This window comes from Protopterus annectens, chromosome 7.part0 (assembly GCF_019279795.1).
Source record: "Protopterus annectens isolate FY-2018-M chromosome 7.part0, PAN1.0, whole genome shotgun sequence".
Classification (NCBI taxonomy): Eukaryota; Metazoa; Chordata; order Ceratodontiformes; family Protopteridae; genus Protopterus; species Protopterus annectens.
The window spans coordinates 80,571,664-80,592,818 of record NC_056739.1 but is presented as its reverse complement, the minus strand read 5'-3'; the positions used below and the strand labels follow the sequence as shown (position 1 = coordinate 80,592,818).

Sequence of the window (21,155 nt, the reverse complement as noted above, 5' to 3'; positions counted from 1 at the left end):
TGTTGGCTATCAATAAAGCAGTTACTAGAAAATGGAAATCAAATTCTAAACCAAATTTATTAGAAGTACTGAATATTGTAAAAGAGTTAAAAGAACTGGAAAATGAGGAAATCTTTAAAAAGGGAAGGAGCAAATTACATACAAAATAAATAGGATTTGTAGGAGCAATATATGCAGAATAATGTTCAGGAGGAGGAATGATGTTTAAGGCAAGGCAGGAATTGAGCAAATGCTGGACTCATGATAGTTATAAAGAAAGAAAAGGCATGCAATGAAAAATGTTAATATATTTTTTTTTTTTAGTGGATGTTTGCCTGTGTCTGTGATAATGTAATAAAAGTGTTTAAAAAAAAAAAGATTCCCACAAATTCCATTAAGAATCCTTTGCCTTATCCAAATCTGGCATTCTTGGATTCTATCCTGGAACATTACTGTCCATGTCAGGAGAGTAGGATGCTCAGAAGGTTTGAGAAAAAGGTTTACACTTCTGCTACCATGTCTGTCGGAGCCTTAAACTACCACATGCTTACCTATCAGCAGTCGCTGCTGGAAAAGATAAGGGCTAAGGCAGAGGGAATACAGGATAAAGACCTGAACTAGGAAGTGCTCAAACTCTGTGACCTTTCACTTTAGGTTGCAAAATACTCCAAGAAATGTGGTTAAATGGATGCAACTTTTAGGGAGCTGCTACAGGGTCTGTATAGAGAAATTCCTGGTGAGGACATAGCCCCTTCCAGACCATGCAAAGGTGGAGTTTCTTAATGTACCCTTGGACAAGGATCTCCTCCTTGAATCTTCAACAGAATGAGCTTTCAAGACAGTGGAGGCTAGAAGTCAAGACCATGCTGCCTGTCAGACAACTTTTTCATACCCAAGGACCTAAATTCAGCATTAACTACCCTGCAAAATCTTGACCTTTGTAACCAAAACGGTCAAAAAAAAATCTGGCAAATGGAAAAAGTTGCAAAGAGATTGGCAAGCGTGACTCAAGGGTGATATCTCCAACCAGCATATCTCCTTATGCTTTAGGAATCTTGCTTAAAGTAAGAACATACTACTGCTGTGTTAGAAATTTGTCTTAAATGTGCATGTTACAGTAGATTCTCTGTTGCAGTTCAGCTATCTCCCCACCTACTAATTATTGTACCTAGCTTTAGCCAGGACAAGAAAGATCTGAAGTTGGCATTGATCAATGCATCTTCCATATCACTAAAGTCCATGTGAAGTAGTGGGAGGCTATGAATTAAGGTCCTGGGGAGGGTAAAGCTCTGGAAACTGAGCCAGTCATTTAGGCTACCTTCAGGCAAGAATCCCAAAATAAGAACCACAGGAGCAGATTTCACTAACGTCTATATTTTGGTAATTTCTGACACTGGTGTACTTTCTCCCTCCTGCATCCAGCACCAGGTTAGGGTTTGCATCTGCTGTATTGCAAGGTCTAATTTCATGGTGAATGCACTTGGATCCAGACACCTCTTAGTCATTTTATCAGTTAGGACTACAACAGTGAATAGTACAAAGAACATTTTTGTTACAAACGTTCTGTAATTGTAGATATTTGGGTGCATTCACTGTCATGTTGCTCCTCATTCCCTCTCTCATCCTTTTTGAACATCCTGAGGTTGGAGTGGATACCCCTCATTGCCTTGTTCCCTACAGTGACTCTCATATCCCTACCAGACCTCCGTCCCCTTTCAACTCCTTAATTCTCAGAAGGGAAGATTGGGGCTTTGTGGATGGATCCTCTGGTCAGTGGAGTAATCCATCTCTTTCTTGATTCTGTCCATGTTCTGGCACCTGAGGCAAGCTTCTTGCCAAGGCAGAAAAAGAAAGATCAAAATATGATGTCAGCTGACATCCCTCTTATAGCATCAGCATCCCGATGCCCAAGTGGGAACAAGTTGGCTAAAGCCACTGATGGATGGTACATCTCTGGACAGTGGATGAGGTGCAGGCTACCTGTAGGTAATATATGCTATTGGTTAGAACTGCAAGAGTAAATGTACTCAAACATCTACAGTTATGATGAGTTCCTACAAGAACTGTTCAGTGTTCTTCTTGTTTGACTGTTGTAGTCATCACACTTGGGGTTATCTGCCTGCAGGTAACCCTCAGTGGGCCCGAATACCAGAGACTTACTATTTCAGCATCAGTTGCTGTCACTCCAGGACTGACTTCAGGTCATCAGTGTATAAAAGCAGGCAGCCAACGCCATTACATCAGTCTTTCTTGCCGAGGAGCCTGAGGCAGAATCAGTTCGCACGAGTGCCGGTCGGCCGCTACCTGCATTTTTGTTTCCAAATTGAGTTGTCCTGAACTCTTCTAAAGATAAGTACCCTGTTAGGGACCTCTTTTTTTACTCTAACCGATGTCAGAAAAAGTTAACAATTGTCTTGCCTGTGGAAAGCAAATACCACACCGAGATTTCCATTCTTACTGCATCACCTGTTTAGGCCCAGACCATGACGTACCCCTCTGTCGGTTTCGTGCCTTGTTCAATGCCCAGACTATTTGTTGTCGGGCCCTTTTTGTTGCTAGCAACTTTTGTTCTTGATCTTTGTATTCTGAATTGGCTTTGGTAAGCCATCCGACTACCGATCTTCCGAAAAAATGTAAGGATAAAGACAGAGACAGACCGCACAGGTTCAAAGCTGCCAACAACGCTTCCGTTAAGCCAGTCACCAGTATGCTGGTACTCAGTGAGGTGCTTTTGCAGCCCCTGATGCCCGCTTCAATGGATTCGCAGGCCTCAACTGAGACCCGTTCAGAGGTCCGGTATGCCGCGAGACTCTTCTTCGATTACAGAACCGGCGGATGTCTCTACCTTGGATGAGCCCAGAGCCACTGAGCAGGCATCGGCTTCTGAGGAAGTTCTTCGCACTACCGATGTTCGACTCAAACAGACGACTTCTTTCACGTATTCAGTTCTGTGTAAGTTTCTAAGGCCAAGAGTACGCACTACGCCTAAAAAACGATGACCAAAGTGCATGCACCTGCTCCCTCACCACATCATCAAATGCTTAAAATGGCAGAGGACCTTATGATGATTAGGGGAAGTCAGCTTTCCCCTGCTAAGAGCAAAAGAGACCTGTCCCCAGTAGTTTTAACAGACCAAGCAAAAAACACAGCATCAATGGGACCAGACAGTGTCCCAGGCTGCGTCCTACATGAACTCCAAGAAGAGCTAAACCCAAACATAAAACTACTGTTCAATCTCAGCCTTACTACAGGATATGTACCCAAAGAGTGGCGTACAGCAACAGTGGTCCCTCTCCACAAAGGTGGTGCCTCAACGGACCCTGGAAACTATCGCCCCATAAGCCTGACTAGCTTGGTCTGCAAAGCTATGGAAAGGATCATCATGGACCTCATAAATAAAGATATTGGGGACCTACAGACACTGGATCCTACCCAGTTCGGCTTTGTTAAGGGCAGATCCTGCCTCTTGAACCTGGTTGACTTCTTTGAAACAGTCACCAAGGCCATTGACGAAGGGAAGGTGGTCAACACAGCCTATCTGGACCTCGCAAAAGCCTTCGATACAATACCCCACTCGGGCATTATAGATAAGCTCACCAGCTTAAATATAAACCCCTATGTCACTAGATGGGTTGCAAACTGGCTCAAGGACAGAACCCACATGGTTAGAATTGCTGGAGCCATGTCAGACTCCAAACCAGTTACAAGTGGCATCCTACAAGGCTCAGTCCTGGGACCTCTCTTGTTTGGTATATATTTCTCAGAGGTACAGGCCAACACGGAAGGACTGTGGCTGACCAAGTTCGCAGATGACTGCAAACTGGGCGCCATAATCGACTCTCCAGCCGACATAAGCATCCTCCAAAAGGGCCTCATAGAAACAGACAACTGGTGCCAGAGCCATGGCCTCAAGCTAAACGCCAAAAAGTGTATAGTCATCCCTTTGGCAAAAACAAAGTGCCACAAATTACCACATAGGTGGTAATCCATTATGTACAGAAGAAGTAATTAGGGACCTGGGGACCCAAGTTGATAGCAATCTCTCATTTGACAACCACATGGCCAAAGTGGTTAGAAAAACATTTTATATAGCCCACCTAATCATGAAGGGATTCACATCTAGATTAGGGAGGTCATCGTGCCTCTTTACTCATCCCTCATCAGGCCCATAATCGAGTACAATGCCCCTTTTGGGATGTACCTTACCAAACACCTGCAGCAACTGGAAAGACCCCAAAAGTACCTCACCAAGAGGATCAAAGGGCTCAAACAGATGCCATATGCTGCCCGGTTAAAGAAACTCCAGCTCTACTCAGTGGCATACCGCCTGCTCAGAGGTGACCTGTGCCTGACGTATAAGGCCATGTCCAACCCGGAATTAAGGGACATGCTGCACCTCAAAAAATCCAAATCCCATCGTGCTACACACTCGAGAGACTTGAACCTCAGCACTGAAATAAATAGAACATGCTGGAGGGACAGATTCATAACCCAGAGGCTCCCTTCACTCTGGAATAAAATCCCAGTCCAGGTTAGGCAGAGTCCCTCATTGACTCTCCTCAAGAGGAATCTTGATGAGTGGATGGGAGATCATAGGTTTACCCCGGGTATCACTTCTGTGTCACTGTTAGACAGAGGCAGAGTATACTAACCTCGAAAAAGGGCATAGCAAAATTAATTTAAAATGGGTGGCGAAAGCCAAACATACTCTGGCTAGGCTTATAAATGCCCTAGGGCAGATAGCCTAGTATGAACCTATGAACCAATAAGAGTCTGACGACTCTTGGGTATCTGATTATGAAGACATGCCCTTGTCTGCTTATGAGGATTCAGATGCAGAGGAATACATTCCCTCTGCTTCTCCTCTAGAGGATTTTTCTTTTGAGGAAACCTTACATACTTTAAGAGCGCATTTCCACTGGGAATGCCAAGACTATCCTCAGTCCAAAAAGAGACTCCGAGAATTTCTAGATTTGCCATAACATAGGCCATTAGCAATCCCACCATTCCTGGATTTTGTGGATGATGTCTTTATGGAATCCAGTTTAACTCCTGATACTTTACCCCCTGCTCCTAGGAAACCAGACCGGTATTACAGAGCACCTGATTCTCACAAATTCCTTTTCAGAAATCCTACTGCTGACCCAGAGGTCATCTCCCAAGGGCCTAAAGGTATCAAAACAACTACAGCTAAGAATCCCACCCCTTCGGACAGGGATTCCAGAGCTTTGGACAGATGGGGTAAGAAAGTATATACCTCTGCAACTCTCGCCATTAGGGCTTTGAATTGTCAGTTTCACATGCTGAAGTACCAACAACATATTATTAAGCAAAAAATAGCTACCTTTACAGACTGTGCAGAAAATAAAGAATTGCATGAGCTTATGCATTTTGCAAGCAAAGTCAGCAGGCATACACTGTAGTGTGGCTTTGATGCCCTAGAAGCATCTTGCAGGGCAGCAATCACGGGTTCTGTACTGAGAAGGTATGCTTGGTTAAGGAGCAGACCTTGCCAGACCATGGCAAATCAAAGTTATTAGACACTCCTTTGAACAAGGGTTATCTGTTTGGCACTAAAGCAGAAGAGGTTCTTAAAAAAATGGAAGAAAAAGCTAAATCTATGCAGACAGTCAAATAATTCTTGCAAGTACAGCCTCCTAGATTCAGTAGGCATTTCCCTTTGAAACATTGGTCCTTTCTATCCCCCTCTAGGACATCTCAACCTAGACCCAGGGGAAACAGACCCCCCAGACTACAGTCTCAGGGTATGCAGAGATCTAAGCAATGGAGTGCCTTCACCTCTAAAGCTGGGAGTGCTAAACTACCCCCTTATGGAAAGAATTCCCAATGACTTCTCAACTCCACTCCCCACCTCTGCCCAACTGCTTGTGCCCCTAGGAGGAAAACTTGCCCTTCATGTAAAAATTGGCTTTCCATCACCAAAGACCAATGGGTCCTCAACATAGTATCCCAGGGGTACAAATTTTACTTCCACACTCTGCCAACCCCAAAAGGGTTCCCAGACCTTCCTCCAAACAGTGGGCAGAGGCACAAAACCAAGTTCAATCCCTGCTCTCTATAAGAGCAATTAAGTCTGTTCATGCGGAACAGATAGGTCAAGGGTTTTATTCCAGACTTTTCCTGGTACCCAGAAAAGAGGGCACTTTGTGCCCAATCCCAGATATTTCAATTCTCAACACCTTCCTGGTGGTACCAAAATTCAAAATGCTCATCCTGCAGCAGCTTCTGCCTATGCTAGCCAAAGATTCCTGGTTAGTCACCCTAGACTTAAAAGAAGCCTATCTGCACATCCCTATAAGGGAGTCATGCAGGAAATATCTAAGCTTCAGGGCGGGATCTGTGCATTACCAGTTCTCTGTACTTCCCTTTGGCTTATCCACTGCTCCCAGAATATTTACAAAATGCCTGGTTCCAGCCATTGCTTACTGCAAACAGAAAAATATTCAAATTTACCCGTACTTGTACGACTGCCTGATTCAGTTAGACAGTCAGGAAATGCTGTTGCAGCACCTGACATTTGTAAAAAACCTTCTAACCTCCCTGGGGTACACCATCAATGAAAAGAAATCAAAACTAGTCCCCAGTCAAAAGATTGTATTCCTGGTAGCAAGCTTGGACACAGCATTCCAGATGGCATTCCTCACTCCAGAAAAACAAGCCTATCTGACAGAATACTTTACTCAAATGGCCACCAGAACCAAGCTATCTGCAAGGAAAATCCTGAAGGCCCCAGGGTTCATGGCCTCATGCATTCTACTAATTCTATATGCCAGACTGCATATGAGGAAACTTCAATGGTACTTAAAAAGTCTTTGGTGCCAATACTCTCAGGACCTGGAAACTGTCATTTCTATAATACCCTGTCTAAGGGCAGAGTTTCTTTGGTAGGCAGCAGCATGCAACCACAACAAGGGACTGCCCTTTACTCAATCCCACGCTGCCCAGACCCTTACCACAGAAGCTTCAGCCTATGCCTGGAGGGGCCCACATGGATGACAATGCATTCAGGGCCACTGGAGCCCATGTCAAATTTGTCTGCACATCAACCAAAAAGAGATGCTAGCTGTGCAGCGCTCTGACAGCTTTCAGATCCCTACTCTCACCAGGACACCTGCTAATAAAAACAGACAGCACCACAGTTATGTGGTACATCAACAAGCAGGGGGGAACCCACTCTTATCCACTCTGCAGGCTAGCCATGGCCCTGTGGAACATGGCCATGGACAAGCAGGTCCATCTACAAGCCCCATTCCTGCCAGGCAAACAAAACTCACTGGCAGATGACTTAAGCAGAAATCTACTAGACCCACACAAGTGGCAATTAGAGCCCAGCACCTTCAACCTTCTGATTCAGAAATGGGGGACCCCAGAGGTTGATCTCTTTGCCTCCCCCTGCAATCACCAGTTCAGCAAATTTTGCACCAGGACACCTCACAGCAGGGTTTGGAAAGTGGATGCCCTATCCTTCCTGTGGGTAAATCTCTCAGTCTATGCCTTTCCCCCCTTGCCCCTTCTCTCAAAAATATTGCTCAAGATAAGACAGGACAGACCAAGGACAATTTTTATTGCCCTGGATTGGCCATGCCGGCACTGGTACCCACTCCTCTGCAACCTGGCACCTACACCAGAACCCAACCCTGCTCTCTCAGCAGGGGGGACAGATCTTGCATCCACAAGTGCAAACCCTAAATCTTGCAGTCTGGCTTATTCCTTGAACTCTCCCGAAGCAACCAGCCTAAGCAAGCAGGTGCTGGACATCATTCTTGAAGCCAGAAGAACCCAGTGCAAGAAATCCTATGCTGATAAGTGGAAAAGGCACTGCTTCTGGATCCAGTCTAAAGGAGAGGACACAACTCTGCCCTCCCTGCCTCTAATCCTGGATTACTTAGCAGATCTACTGCACAGAGGCCTGTCCTTCTCCTCCATTAAGATACATGCCTCTGCCATTTCGGCTCATTACAACACTGTGAGCCACCACTCTTCTCTCACCCTCTTATCAAACAGTTCCTGAGAGGGGCAAACAATTTTAGGCTGCCTAGGAGAGCACCCAACCCTGCATGGGACCTTAACTTTGTACTGGAAAAGCTCACACTACCCCCCTTTGAGCCTGCAGCATCAGCAGAGTTAAAATTCCTCTCTTGGAAAACGGCCTTGATTCTGGCCGTCACTTCAGCTAGAAGATTGTCTGAGCTACAAGCACTTATTTCCATGCTGACAGGGTTTCCCTCAGGACTAACCCTTCCTTTATGCCCAAAGTGGTGTCCAGTGTGGTTCTCAACCAGTCTGTCCATTTGCAACCTTCTTCCCTAATCCTCAAAATAAAGGGGAAAGGATCCTGCACTCCTTGGACGTGCACAGACAGCTCAGATTCTACCTTGATAGGACTAAGACCTTCAGGAAATCTGACCAGTTACTAGTCGGCTTTGCAGCAGGGGCATAGGGCAAGGCCATTTCAAAGCAAACAGTTTCCAAATGGATAGCACACTGCATCCATTTCTGCTACAAGCACCATGGGAAACCAACCCCCCAGGGGTTCAGAACACACTCCACTAGGGCAACTTCCACCTCTGCAGCATTCCTCAGGGGAGTCCCTACCAGGGACATCCTGGAAGCTTCTACCTGGAGTTGTGTACACACCTTCACCAAACATTACCACCTGCCTATCTTTTCCAAATCCAGGGCAGGTTTTGCAACAGCAGTCCTGCAAGACATACTATTCAGCTCCAACTCTTCTTGACTGCCTCCTCTCTTCTTCAGCTTTGGGAATCTGATGACTGCAACATTGAAACACGGAGAACATAGTACAGTTGTGTACTCTTACCATAAATGTAGCTGTTCATATGTATTCACTGTTGCAGTCCTGGTTTTCCTCACTCCAGCCCCCTTGTCTCTCTCTCCTCTCTGTCTACTACTCACCCCCTTTAGGGGTATTGGGATTGGTATTTACTTTGTTACGGGTGGTGTTTTCCCCACCATAACTTAGCTCCCTATTTGGGGGGCTCCTGACATTTGGGGCAAGAAAAACTGATGTAATGGCATCAGCTGCCTGTTTTTATACACCTGACGTCAGTCCTGGAGTGACGGCAACCAACTCAGAAATACTAAGTCTCTGGTATTTGGGCTGACTGAGGGCTACCTGCAGGCAGATAACCCCAAATGCGATGACTGCAACAGTGAATACACTCAAACATCTACATTTATGGTAAGTGTACACAGCTGTACTTTTCCTTCCACTCTGGTCTCTTTTCTGGTTAGTGCTTAATCCCCTCAAGTGACCCATCAGGGGATACTCCATAGTTCAGATGATACAGTAAGAACATTTCTGTCATATTTAAAATTGTAAGCCTTTCTTGATGAATTGGTAATGATTCAGAAATTTGCCATCTCTGCCCCTTGTCCCCTATGGGAAAATAGCCTTTACATTTGACAAGTTGGATGGATTCCCTGAATGTCAGGCAGATATATGCTTGAGTGTGCATATATTGATATTGTTCTTGATTTGCGAGTTTGTGCCCAGTAGTAGCTAGGGGGGGACATATTGGTGGACACATAGGTCAAGCACACTTAGTTAGCATATGATTTCACAGTATGCATTGTCATGGGTGTGTATCCACGTTACTCTCCTGCATGGGAGCTTCTGGAAAATAATACCAAGGGATGGTTAGTGAAAAAAGATATCCACAGCCATCAGAGCCACCAAGGAAGGATGTCTTCATGGAACAACTGATAAAGTAAACATCTTGGTGGTGTTTCTTGATAAAGCCAGGGCCTTCATTTTGTTTTAGTGCCACATCAGAAGTTGACAGTAATGCATTCCAGCGGGCTTTTAGGACACCAGTTGTCATCATCTCAGAATTGAAGGATTATGGTCCATGGAGCATCTAGAATGCCTGAAAGAAACGTTGGCTGTCCACTGCCTTAGCAAGACCAGATACATTCCAGTGCTACAGTGATGTGGCACATTGACAAACCCTGGAGCATTCACTGCTGCTTTGTAGTGTGGCTAACCACAGTGATGATACAGGAAATGAACGTCCAGGATGTATCCATTCCAGCATGCAGCACTCCCTAACAATCCCACCCCTCATAACTGGATGCAGAACAGGTGGTTAGCTGTGCCTGTCTTTGGACCTCCAAACACAAATGACCAAGCATATCGATTTCAGAAGACTTTATTTTTTTGCTAGCAGTTACTTCCACCAGAAAGATTTCTCAAATGCAAAGATGTGCAAAGGAGCTTTTATATTTGTCCACACAGACAGGGAATTGCTGTGTCTGCCTGCAGTGTGTTCTTTATTGCCTCTAAGACCATCTATTTAGTAACCTGTCTTCTTACTAGAGTCTGAGAAGAAGAGAGGAAAACATTTTGCATACCATAGATGTATGTGTACAGTAAGGGTGCGACACTTGTAGAAGTTAAGATTCAAGGCAAGCAGGGGCTTCCAGTGATCAAATATTTTCTATTTGGGTAGTCAAGTGCATCACCTGCTGTGACAAACAAGTATGGCTATGTGTGGGTAGGTCAGGGCCCACCAAACTTGATCAGCTGCCATTACTGCTGCTTTCTGTAGAGATGTTTCTGCTGAGAGCATCTTTGAGGCTGGTACTTGGACAGCCATTGTCTTTTTCTTTAAGCACTACTAACTGGATACACAGTACAGGGATAGAGCAGGACTTGCCATGGCAGTTTTCAGGGTATTATGTAGCCCATCTATACCTGTACATGTGTTGGTAGTGCACACTTGGTACTTTCCCACTTATTTTATTAAGTCACTGTAGCAGTGATCCTTCAAATGAGCATAGTATTTTGTGGGTGGCTACTCACGATAGCTATATGTTTTTGAGGAGAACATTGCTGAAGAAGGGCCGCATGCCCTTGGTACTCCGTAAGAGATGGGTCTGCCAAATAAACGTGTATATTACTGGCATTATCCCACAGTGTGTGTGCTGTAAGGTTGAAGTGTTTTTTGATTCGGATAATTGTCTCTAGCAAACACCGTTGCACTTTCAGTGCTCATTTCCTTCTAAGGGTATTACTTTAACCACAGTCTGCTTTTAGAGTTGGGTCTTGGTACGCTGTTATTTTCTTCCTCTGCATGGCTGAAGTCCACAGGTTTACACAGTACTCGAGCACATGTTGCTAACATGTCTCAGTTGGGCAGGAATCAGCACCAAAGACATTATGATGCGAGTTAGTGTCTTCTACAACTGAGCTTCTGTATGTTCTTAGTGTGAAAGGTAACCACATGTCCACAGGAACGTTTAACTACCTTAATATCTGGTTGAGAGATTGATGTCCGCTTGCATTTTTATCACATTTGGTTTTATGAATTCTCTGTCTAAGTGATCTTTTTATTTGAGCGTCTGTAGTTATGATGGGTATCTACCACACAGCTGTTTTTTTGCTGTGGTGTTACTTTGACTGCTAGTTGATTTATCACTTTCTAATACTTTAGAAAGACAATGGACATTATTTTTTGTCCAAATCAAGCTAAACTATTCTATTTTCCTTTTTTCCCCGATTTCTCTAAAACAACAGGAATCTTTCAGCTATCCAGGACAGAGAAATCTGCTGCTATTCCATTTCCTGCAAGGAACAGGACAACATTGGTAAGTGAGATTCTCAGTCTGGTTTAAACTGTTATCCGCCTCAGGTAGCTACTGCATTTGTTTGTCTCCATGTATTTAAAGAGTGGTGCACTGGCCAACACATTTTCAGTTTATAGGTGAGGTGTTCTAAGAGTTCTGGGAATGCAAGTTAAGTCATTGGGGGAATCACCAGATGAGTTGAAGCAGCAGGAAGTGAACAGTCTAGCAAGTGTGCACACTGTCATTGTATATCATGTTAATAATATGGAGCAAGCATTCAATGCCATATAGCAGAGTTAAAGCTGTGCATGTTGTAGGAAAACAGCAGTAAAAGTAATAGGCTATTTGACAGAGTTCTAGTGTGTCGTCCTAGTAATCATAATCCTGAAGTTGACTATCATGAATGATACATGAACATTTCTAACCAAAATACTGAAAAATGAATTTATTTTATGCAAGTCCATTGAGGAGAAATTTGCAATTAAAATCTATTCTTTTTTGTGGAAGTCTTACACACATCCCAACCCCCACCCCCATGTTTTGCCAGGGAATGTGCTTCTCTGGAGTCATGGCTGAGCAGGGTAAGGAGAAATATTCCCTTGCAGTGGCTCTCTTCAAATAAGACAACAGTGGTTATCAGTAAAACTCCATGCCCTAAGACAGGAATACTGACGTTTTTCTTAATTCATTGTTCCTTTAATAACTCTTAGGATTCTACTGAGCAGAAACCCAAGGCTGTCCCGATTACCTGAGAATTTCACCTTATGCTAGGCCCAGGAGATGCCCCCCCATCCTACATCAGTATGTCGGGGCTATAAAGGGTCATCAGATGGTGCCATTTTTTGGTTCTTGCTTGCTGTCAGAGTCCAATCAACTTCACACAGGAGTACCTCTGTCAGTCTAGAAAAATTTTCAGAAAAGTACACCATTAGGGAGATTTGTATTATTATTGTAATTGCTTTGTAGGTGTCAGGAAAAAAACTTCTAATAATTCCCTAGTGTGTGGAAAACAGATTCCCCACTGGGAGTTCCATGCTGTCGGTTTTGCCTGGGTCCAGAGTATGACATTGCCAATTCTCCCCTCTGGTTGTTCTTTTACTCCTGCACTGTTATGTATAGGGCTGAAACCTTGCAAAATTATTTAGAGCAGAAGATATCACACCCTTGTACTGGTCTGTCCGTGGCCTCCACCTGATCCTCAAAGGACTCCATGCAGAAGAAGTACCTGAAAGACGGGGAACTATAGGAGCCGATGACACCATTTCTGTTAGCAGCAGCCCTGCCAGCCTTGAGACTGTTGAAGGAGGTAAGGTACTTTCATTGACATCACCAACAACATCCTTCCTATTTCATGAAGGCTTCTATCGAGACCAATAGGGAGGCTGACATGTTGGATGAAGCACCAATTGCCACTTGGCCAAACAGCCGCAGCTATCAGTCTGGTTTGACACTGCTGGGTAGATTCCGGTTTCTGATTCCCAGACTTTTATTACAGCGGGAAAGAGAGTTATCCTACATATTTTCATGTCCATGTGGGTATTAGGGGATGGGATCCAGGTTACGGCTGCCAGTCTGTGACCTGAGACCTTCCAAACTAACATCACATCCAGCTACTGGCCCAAGCCTCTGAAGACAGACCTGTCATTGGTTTGCAGTAGCCTTAGCTACATGGGCCATAGCTGCACTACTCACAGGCCTTCCCGCAGGACTTGTTAAAAGTTAGCTAAGGATCTCATGGATTTTATAATATCCAAGCATGTGTACCCTAAAAAGCCCCTTGTCCCAGCTATTCATCCTGTAAAGAACCTTTATATCCATGACATCAAATGGGAAAGCATCTGGTAAGTTGGGGGGGGGGTGAAATTCTCTGGTATTTTGGCCAGTCTTGGACTGCCACTTGGTAGACCAATTCCAGGAGTTATTTCTACGACAGTGAAGCTACTGGAACATCTACATTTGTGGTAAGTACCTAACACAGCTGTGCTTCTCTTCTTTTATATTTTTACTGTGCATTTTTTTAAATACATCCGTACTATCTCTGTTCATTTGCCTTATACTGTACTCACCATAATTTGCACATTTAAACATAGCAGTTTATCTCAGCCCTCAACACAGATATTTTTATTTTAGTTTTTATTTATCCGTTTGTTGACTAGGTTAGTCCCACTAGGCTAGTAGCTTTTTTTCAGGGGAGACCTGAGATAGAATTTATAAAACTGGAAGTACTATTCATCTCAACACCTTACTCAATCTTGGTGCTATTAAATACACAGCATTGTATTTGTTTACATCTTATTAATAAGGCATCCTTTTTATAAATGGAACACATGTAATTTATATTTGTTCAATATATCATGTTTTGTTCATCTATCCTAATACTAAAGAAACAGAGTTAAAAAGAAATATTATCTAGACCCATTCCTTCACTATTACCCATATATCCCATAATGCAAACATTTATGCTGTGTATGCTACTACCCTTATAAATTTAAGTTATTCTCTCTTCTTGCTAATAAACATATCAGTTTATGATGCTTATACACTGCAGGTGCTTCAGTGCAACATCCTGAAAACCCTCTATTAGTATTCAGGCAAGTCTGCCCTTGACCTGTTGCCATAAAAAATGATGTGCACACGCCCCTGTCTCACCTGTTGCTCCTCTTCATTGTATTATTACACTGCTGCTTCCATCATTTCCTCAGTTCATCATTTTCCTGGGTGCTTAGTTTCTAGCTGTGGCCCCAATATTTGCTCCAGAATTCTTTCATCACGACAACTTATTATACTTATTATATTTTATTTATTTATATTTGTCTACTGGGATAAAGCACTGTTCTCCATGGTCCATTTTCAGGCTCTAACCAGAACACTAACGTGCAGGCCCAAAAATTTCTTGACTTTGGGAATTCAAATGCCGTGGAGCAGATGTTCTGCACCCCCACTAGGGGAACAAATATCTTAGATGTGGTAATCACAAATATGGGAGAGTGCTGCACCCTCCCATGTAATGTCCTCACTGGTAAGAAAAGATCACAAAGTGGTCTCCATTGATATAAAGGTAAAACTAGTCCCCCCACCTAACCACAAAAACTTTAATAACTTCTCTAAGGTAAATTACCCCCTATTAAGGAATGGCATAGCTAGTTTCCAAGCAAGCCTAAGTCCAGAAAACAGAAACCTATGAAGAGGCATACATCAAAGCTCTGTATGACTATATCAACAACTGCATAGAAACAGCAGTACCAGACCGAAATAAACCCAGGTAAACTGCAAAAACAAGCCAGCCTGGTGGACTCCTGGTATTAGTAAATTGTACAACAAATGAAAATCCTGTTGACAACTAAGATGGAATGTGCACAACAAAGCAATAAGTCCGTCAGTCTAAACAAGTGAGTCAGGAAACTAGTCAAGTTTCTGAAAGCAGACTTCAAGGTAAACATAGCCTCCAAAGCTAATGATAACCACAAGGCATTCTTCAGTTATGTCTGCAGTCTTAAGGGCAACACCCAACAATGTGTGGAATTAGTTGCAAGTGGCATCACCTCTATTCAGCTGGAAGACATAGCAAATCTGTTGGCCAACAAATTCAGCTCATAATGTTCATCGTGTTTCACTGTTGCAGTCATTACTCTTGAGTTATCCTGATGGCAGGCTACCCTCAGTCGGCCAGAATTCCAAAGTCTAGGTCCGGCGTCTGCTGCTGTCGCCTCCTCCCTGACATCAGTGCGCCAGGGGTATAAAAGATGCAGCCAACGCCATTTTCTTCAGTCTTTCTTGCCGCGCAGTGCCCGAAGCAAAAGCAGTTTGCAAGTGCCGTTCAGCCGACTCCTAAGATTTTCGAATTCGAATTTCAGAACCAAAGTCTTCATTAAACCTAAGTACCCCGTTGGGGAAACTTTTTTCTTGCTCCAGACCGATGTCAGAAAAAGTTAACAATTGTATTTCTTGTGGGAAGCAAATACCTCATAAAGATTTTCACTCTTACTGTATTCCTTGCCTAGGCCCTGATCACAATGTTGCTAGTTGTCGGTTTTGTGCTAGATTTAACCAGTGCACTATCAAGCGTCGGTTAGATTTTTGCATTTCATTACTTTGGCCGAAGATTTAATTATATAATACCGTCGGACCAGCCAACAACTGGAGTTTACAAAAAACGCAAGGACAAGGAAAAGGATAGGCATCCGAGGTCCAATACCGACGACGAAGCCTCTGCTAGGCCAGTCGCTGGTCTGCCTGTTCTCAGTGAGGCACCTTCGCAGCCCCTGGCACCCGCTACCTCAGAGCCACAGGCTGCATCTGACTCCCACGTGCAGCCGACTGGGCCTCTGGATACTCAAGGTATTGGACACTCGGAAATCATTCCCTCAGATGGGTCCGGAGCCGCTGAGCAGGCATCGGCTTCTGAGGGTGTCTTCAGACCTACACAACTATATATTAAACCATACTCCGCTTCAAAGACAAAGACTAAAGCAGCACTAAAGACAAAGAAACAAGTACAGCATTCTCCTACTCAGACTTCCATGCCTAAAAAACAGATGCTCAAAATGGCCGAAGACCTAATTACTTTGATCAGGGGCTCCCATCCCCTCCTGATAAGAGGCATAGGCAAGAGACAGAATATGATTCTTCTGATCAGGTTTCTATTTCCTCTGATTCCTCTTCTGAACAGGATTATTCCATGCTTCCCTATGAGGATTCTGATGTTGAAGAATCTATTCCTTCAGCCTCTCCTCCTATGGATTATTCTTTTGGGGAAACCCTGCATACCATGAGGGAGCATTTCCACTGGGAGAGCCAAGATTATTCTGATTCTAAGAAAAGGCTCAGAGACTTCCTGCTACTTCCTCAGCACAGACCCCTTGCTATTCCACCTGTTCTAGACATTGTAGATTATGTATTTTCAGAGTCCGGCCTGTCCCCAGACTCTTTACCCTCTGTGCCTGCTAAGCCAGACAGATACTACAGGGTGCCGGATTCTCATAAATACCTATATAAAAACCCCGCTGCTGACCCAGAAACTATATCTCAGGGTCCTAAGGGGGTTAAAGCTTCCACTGCAAAAAACCCTGTCCCCTCTGATAGGGATTCCAGGGCTCTAGACAGATGGGGGAAAAAAAGTCTACACTTCTGCTACCCTGGCTGTAAGGGCTTTAAATTGTCAGTTTCATATGCTTAAATATCAGCAATATTTAATGCCACTGCTTAAACAAAAATTGTTGACAAATACTGAATGTTTAGAGAACAAGGAATTGCAGGATTTATTGCATGCAGCTGAACAAGTGGGAAAGCATACTTTGCAATGTGGTTATGATTCACTGGAGGCCTCTTGCAGGGCTGCTGTTACAGTTTCTGTTATTAGAAGGCATGCTTGGTTAAAGGAACAGACTCTGCCTGATCATGTTAAAGCAAAATTATTAGATGCACCATTACAGCATGATACTTTGTTTGGTACTAAAGCAGAAGAGGTGTTGAAAAAAATGGAGGATAAAGCAAAAATCCATGCAGACAGTCAAGGATTTCCTGCAGGTACAGCCACCCAGGTTTAGCAGGAACTGGCCTTCCAAAAATTGGTCCTTTCCAGTGTCAGACAGACCACAAAGAGGCAGATACAGGTGTCCCAGAGGCAGATCTCAGCCCCAAGGCTCATACAAGCCTAAACAATGGGGTGCTCCTACCTCCAAAAGCGTAGAAGACAAATCACAACCTTACAGGAAACAGTCCCAATGACTTTCCTCTACCAGATCCAAGCACTTTTCTTTTGGCAGCCCCCTTAGGGGGAAAACCTAGCACTTTTTTCATCAAATTGGCAAATGGTTACCTAAGACAAATGGGTCCCGAACATAGTGTCCCAAGGCTACAGGTTCCATTTTCACACCCTACCAAGGTCAAAAGATATGCCAGACCTGCCACACAATCAATGGGCAGAGGCACAAAAACAAATTACAGCCCTCATGGACATGAGGGCCATTCAGCGAGTATCACAACAAGAGCAGGTGCAAGGATTTTACTCCAGACTTTGGCTAGTACCCAGAAAGGACAAAACCTGGAGACCAATACTGGACCTGTCTATACTAAATACGTTTCTGGAAGTTCCAAAATTCAAGATGTTGACACTACAGCAGCTACTGCCCATGCTGGGCAAGAAGGCTTGGCTCGTAACTTTGGACCTAAAAGAGACATACTTGCATGTCCCAATCAGACAATCTTGCAGAAGATACCTCAGATTCATAGCTGGCTCATTGCATTACCAGTTCTCTGCAGTGCCCTTTGGCTTATCTACTGCACCCAGGGTCTTCACAAAATGCCTGGCACCAGTAATTGCATTTTGCAGACAAAAAGGAATTCAAATATATCCCTACTTGGATGACTGCCTAATTCAAGCAGAAAACAAAGACATCCTTCTAAAGCATCTGGCGTTTGTAAAAAGATTACTAATTGGCTTAGGGTACACAGTAAACAAAAATAAATCAAAACTAGTGCCCTCTCAGGAGATAATATTCCCGGGTGCAAGATTAAATACAACTGCCCAGATGGCTTATCTCACACCAGACAAAAGCAACTGACTTCTTACTTCAAGAAATTGGCAACAAAAACCCATCTATCTGCAAAGAAAATCCTGCAGGCCTTGGGTTTCATGGCATCCTGCATTCTACTTATTCCATATGCCAGACTGCATATGAGGAAACTACAATGGTATCTAAAAAGTGTTTGGACTCAGCATTGCCACAGCCTGGAGACAGTAATTGCACTCATTCCCTGCCTGCAACAGGAGTTTCGATGGTGGGCAGAAGCCTGTCACCACAACAAGGGTCTGCCAATGTTCATCGTGCATACAGCTGCAGTCATAACAGATGGGTTCTCCTGCCGTCAGGCGGGTCCTCGGTCGGCCGAATTCCAAAAGTCTAGGTCCGGCGTCGGTTGTCACTTCTTCCCTGACGTCAGTGCGACAGGGGTATAAAGGAACCAGCCGACGCCATTTTCTTCAGTCTTTCTTGCCGCGCGGTGCCCGAAGCAGAAGCAGTTCGCAAGTGCCGGTCGGCCAGCTCCTGAGATTACGAAAATTTGGAAACCGAAGTCTTCTTAAAAGCTAAGTATTTCTTGCCTCAGACCGATGTCAGACAAAGTTAATAATTGTATTTCTTGTGGAAAGCAAATACCGCATAAGGATTTCCATTCCCTCTGTATACCTTGTTTAGGACCAGACCACGACGTCTCGGTCTGTTGCTTTTGTGCTACATTGAACAAACGCACTATTAAGCGTCAGGCGGAGTTCGCCCAGCATTATTTTGGGAAAGCATTTAACTATACTATGTCGTCGGATACTCCGACTCCGGTTTTGTCTAAAAAACGCAAAGACAAGGACCGACACACGAGGTCCGTGGACACTACCGACACCACGCCAAAGCCGACTACACGTGGTCCGGTTCTCAGCGAGGCACCTACACAGCCCCTGACTACCGACGACCTGTCTTTGACGGTGTCTCCTGTGCCCGAGGTCGCAGGCTCCTCGGCCCACACCCCGACTACAGATACCAAAGCCACTCTTGGCGTTGAAACTCAGAATGTGGACAGGTCCACCTCCACTCAAGGTGTCTTCAGACCTTCCTCTTCTTTCTCCATCAAGGCTTTCACAAAGTCCAAAGCAACCATGCACTCTGAGACCAGCTACACAGGGCCCATCTCCAGGCCCCATGCCTAAGAAACAGATGCTTAAAATGGCTGAGGATTTAATTACTCTTATCAGAGGTTCTCAGCCCCCTCCGGACAAAAGGCCTAGAGTGGAGGAAGATTCCCCCTCCTCTGATCAGGGCTCCATTATTTCAGAGCACTCTGATGATCAGGAACATTCTTACCCCCCTTTTGAAGACTCTGATGTGGAGGAGTCCATCCCTTCTGTATCCCCCACTGAGGATTTCTCATTTGGGGAAACTTTGCATACCTTAAGGGAACACTTCCATTGGGAAGGCCAGGATTATTCAGATTCCAAGAAAAGGCTCAGGGAATTTCTCTTGCTTCCTCAGCACAGGCCTCTGGCTATACCTCCTGTCTTGGACATCCTAGATGATGTTTACTCGGAGGCCTGCCTTAACCCAGACTCTCTACCTCCAGCTCCAGTTAAGCCTGACAGGTACTACAGGGTCCCTGACTCACACCAATTTCTATACAAAAGCCATGCTGCTGACCCAGAAACCATCTCACAGGGCCCCAAGGGAGTTAAGGCCTCCATTGCTAAAAATCCATTGCCTTCCGAGAGAGATTCCAGCTCCTTAGAAAGGTGGGGAAAAAAGGTATATACCTCGGCTACCTTATCCATGAGGGCCTTAAACTGTCAGTTTCATATGCTAAAATACCAACAGTTTTTTTTATCACAATTGAAAAGTAAAATGTCACAACCTGAACAACCAGACTTGAAGGAGTTGCAGGATTTGATGCATAGTGCAGAACAAGTGGGTAAGCATACCTTACAATGTGGTTTTGATGCTCTAGAGGCCTCATGTAGAGCTGCTGTTACAGGATCAGTCATACAGAGGCATGCCTGGCTCAAGGAACAAGCCTTGCCTGATCATGTCAAAGCTAAATTACTAGACACCCCTCTTCAAAAGGATGTACTATTTGGTGCTAATGCTGAGGAGGTATTAAGGAAAATGGAGGAAAAGGCTAAATCAATGCAAACTGTGAAAGAATTTCTACAGGTTCAACCCCCACGTTTTAGTAGAAATTGGCCTTCCAAAAACTGGTCCTTTCCTGCCACAGACAGACCCCAAAGAGGCAGATACAGGCGCCCGAGGGGCAGAGGACAATCCCAAGGATCGTATAGAGGCAGACAATGGCAAGCTCCTACACAAAGAGGTGGTGAGGACAACTCACAATCTTTCAGAAAGCAAACCCAATGACTTTCCCCTTTGCATGCCAAACAGGTTTCAAATGGCAGCCCCCTTAGGAGGAAAGCTGGTATTATTTCCAAAAAATTGGCATATTGTCACAAAGGACAAATGGATCCTGGACATTATAAACAGAGGCTACAAATTCCATTTTCACACCCTTCCAAAAATGAGAGGCATGCCAAACCTGCCACACAATCAAAGGGCAGAGGCACAAAGGCAAATTACAGATCTCATAAACATGAAAGCTATTCAAGAGGTACCTACGCACGAACAAGGTCAAGGTTTTTATTACAGGCTATTTCTGGTGCCAAGGAAGGGAAAAGATTGGAGACCTATTTTGGATCTATCCATCCTAGACACATTTCTACTCGTACCAAAATTCAAGATGCTCACTCTACAGCAACCAGCAACTTCTTCCCATGCTGGGCAAGGAGTCTTGGCTGGTAACATTGGACCTCAAGGAGGCATACTTGCATGTCCCAATCAGACAAAATTGCAGAAGGTACCTCAGATTTCTTGCAGGTTCAACCCATTATCAATTCTCTGCATTGCCCTGTGGCTTATCTACTGCACCCAGAGTATTCACAAAATGCCTGGCATCAGTAATTGCCTACTGCAGACTTCAAGGGATACAAATATATCCCTATTTGGACGACTGCCTGATCCAAGCGGACAGCAAGC

The 21,155-nt window shown here is 44.4% G+C and overlaps 1 protein-coding gene across 1 annotated transcript in view; it reads left to right on the top strand.

Moving 5' to 3' along the window:
• Positions 1 to 21,155, top strand: part of ARL8A (ADP ribosylation factor like GTPase 8A) — a 425,175-nt gene that overhangs the window by 336,072 nt on the left and 67,948 nt on the right. Inside the window, exon 6 of the mRNA XM_044076498.1 lies at positions 11,540 to 11,610. Coding sequence (XP_043932433.1) covers positions 11,540 to 11,610 — 71 coding nt within the window. The remainder of the gene's footprint in view (positions 1 to 11,539; positions 11,611 to 21,155) is intronic.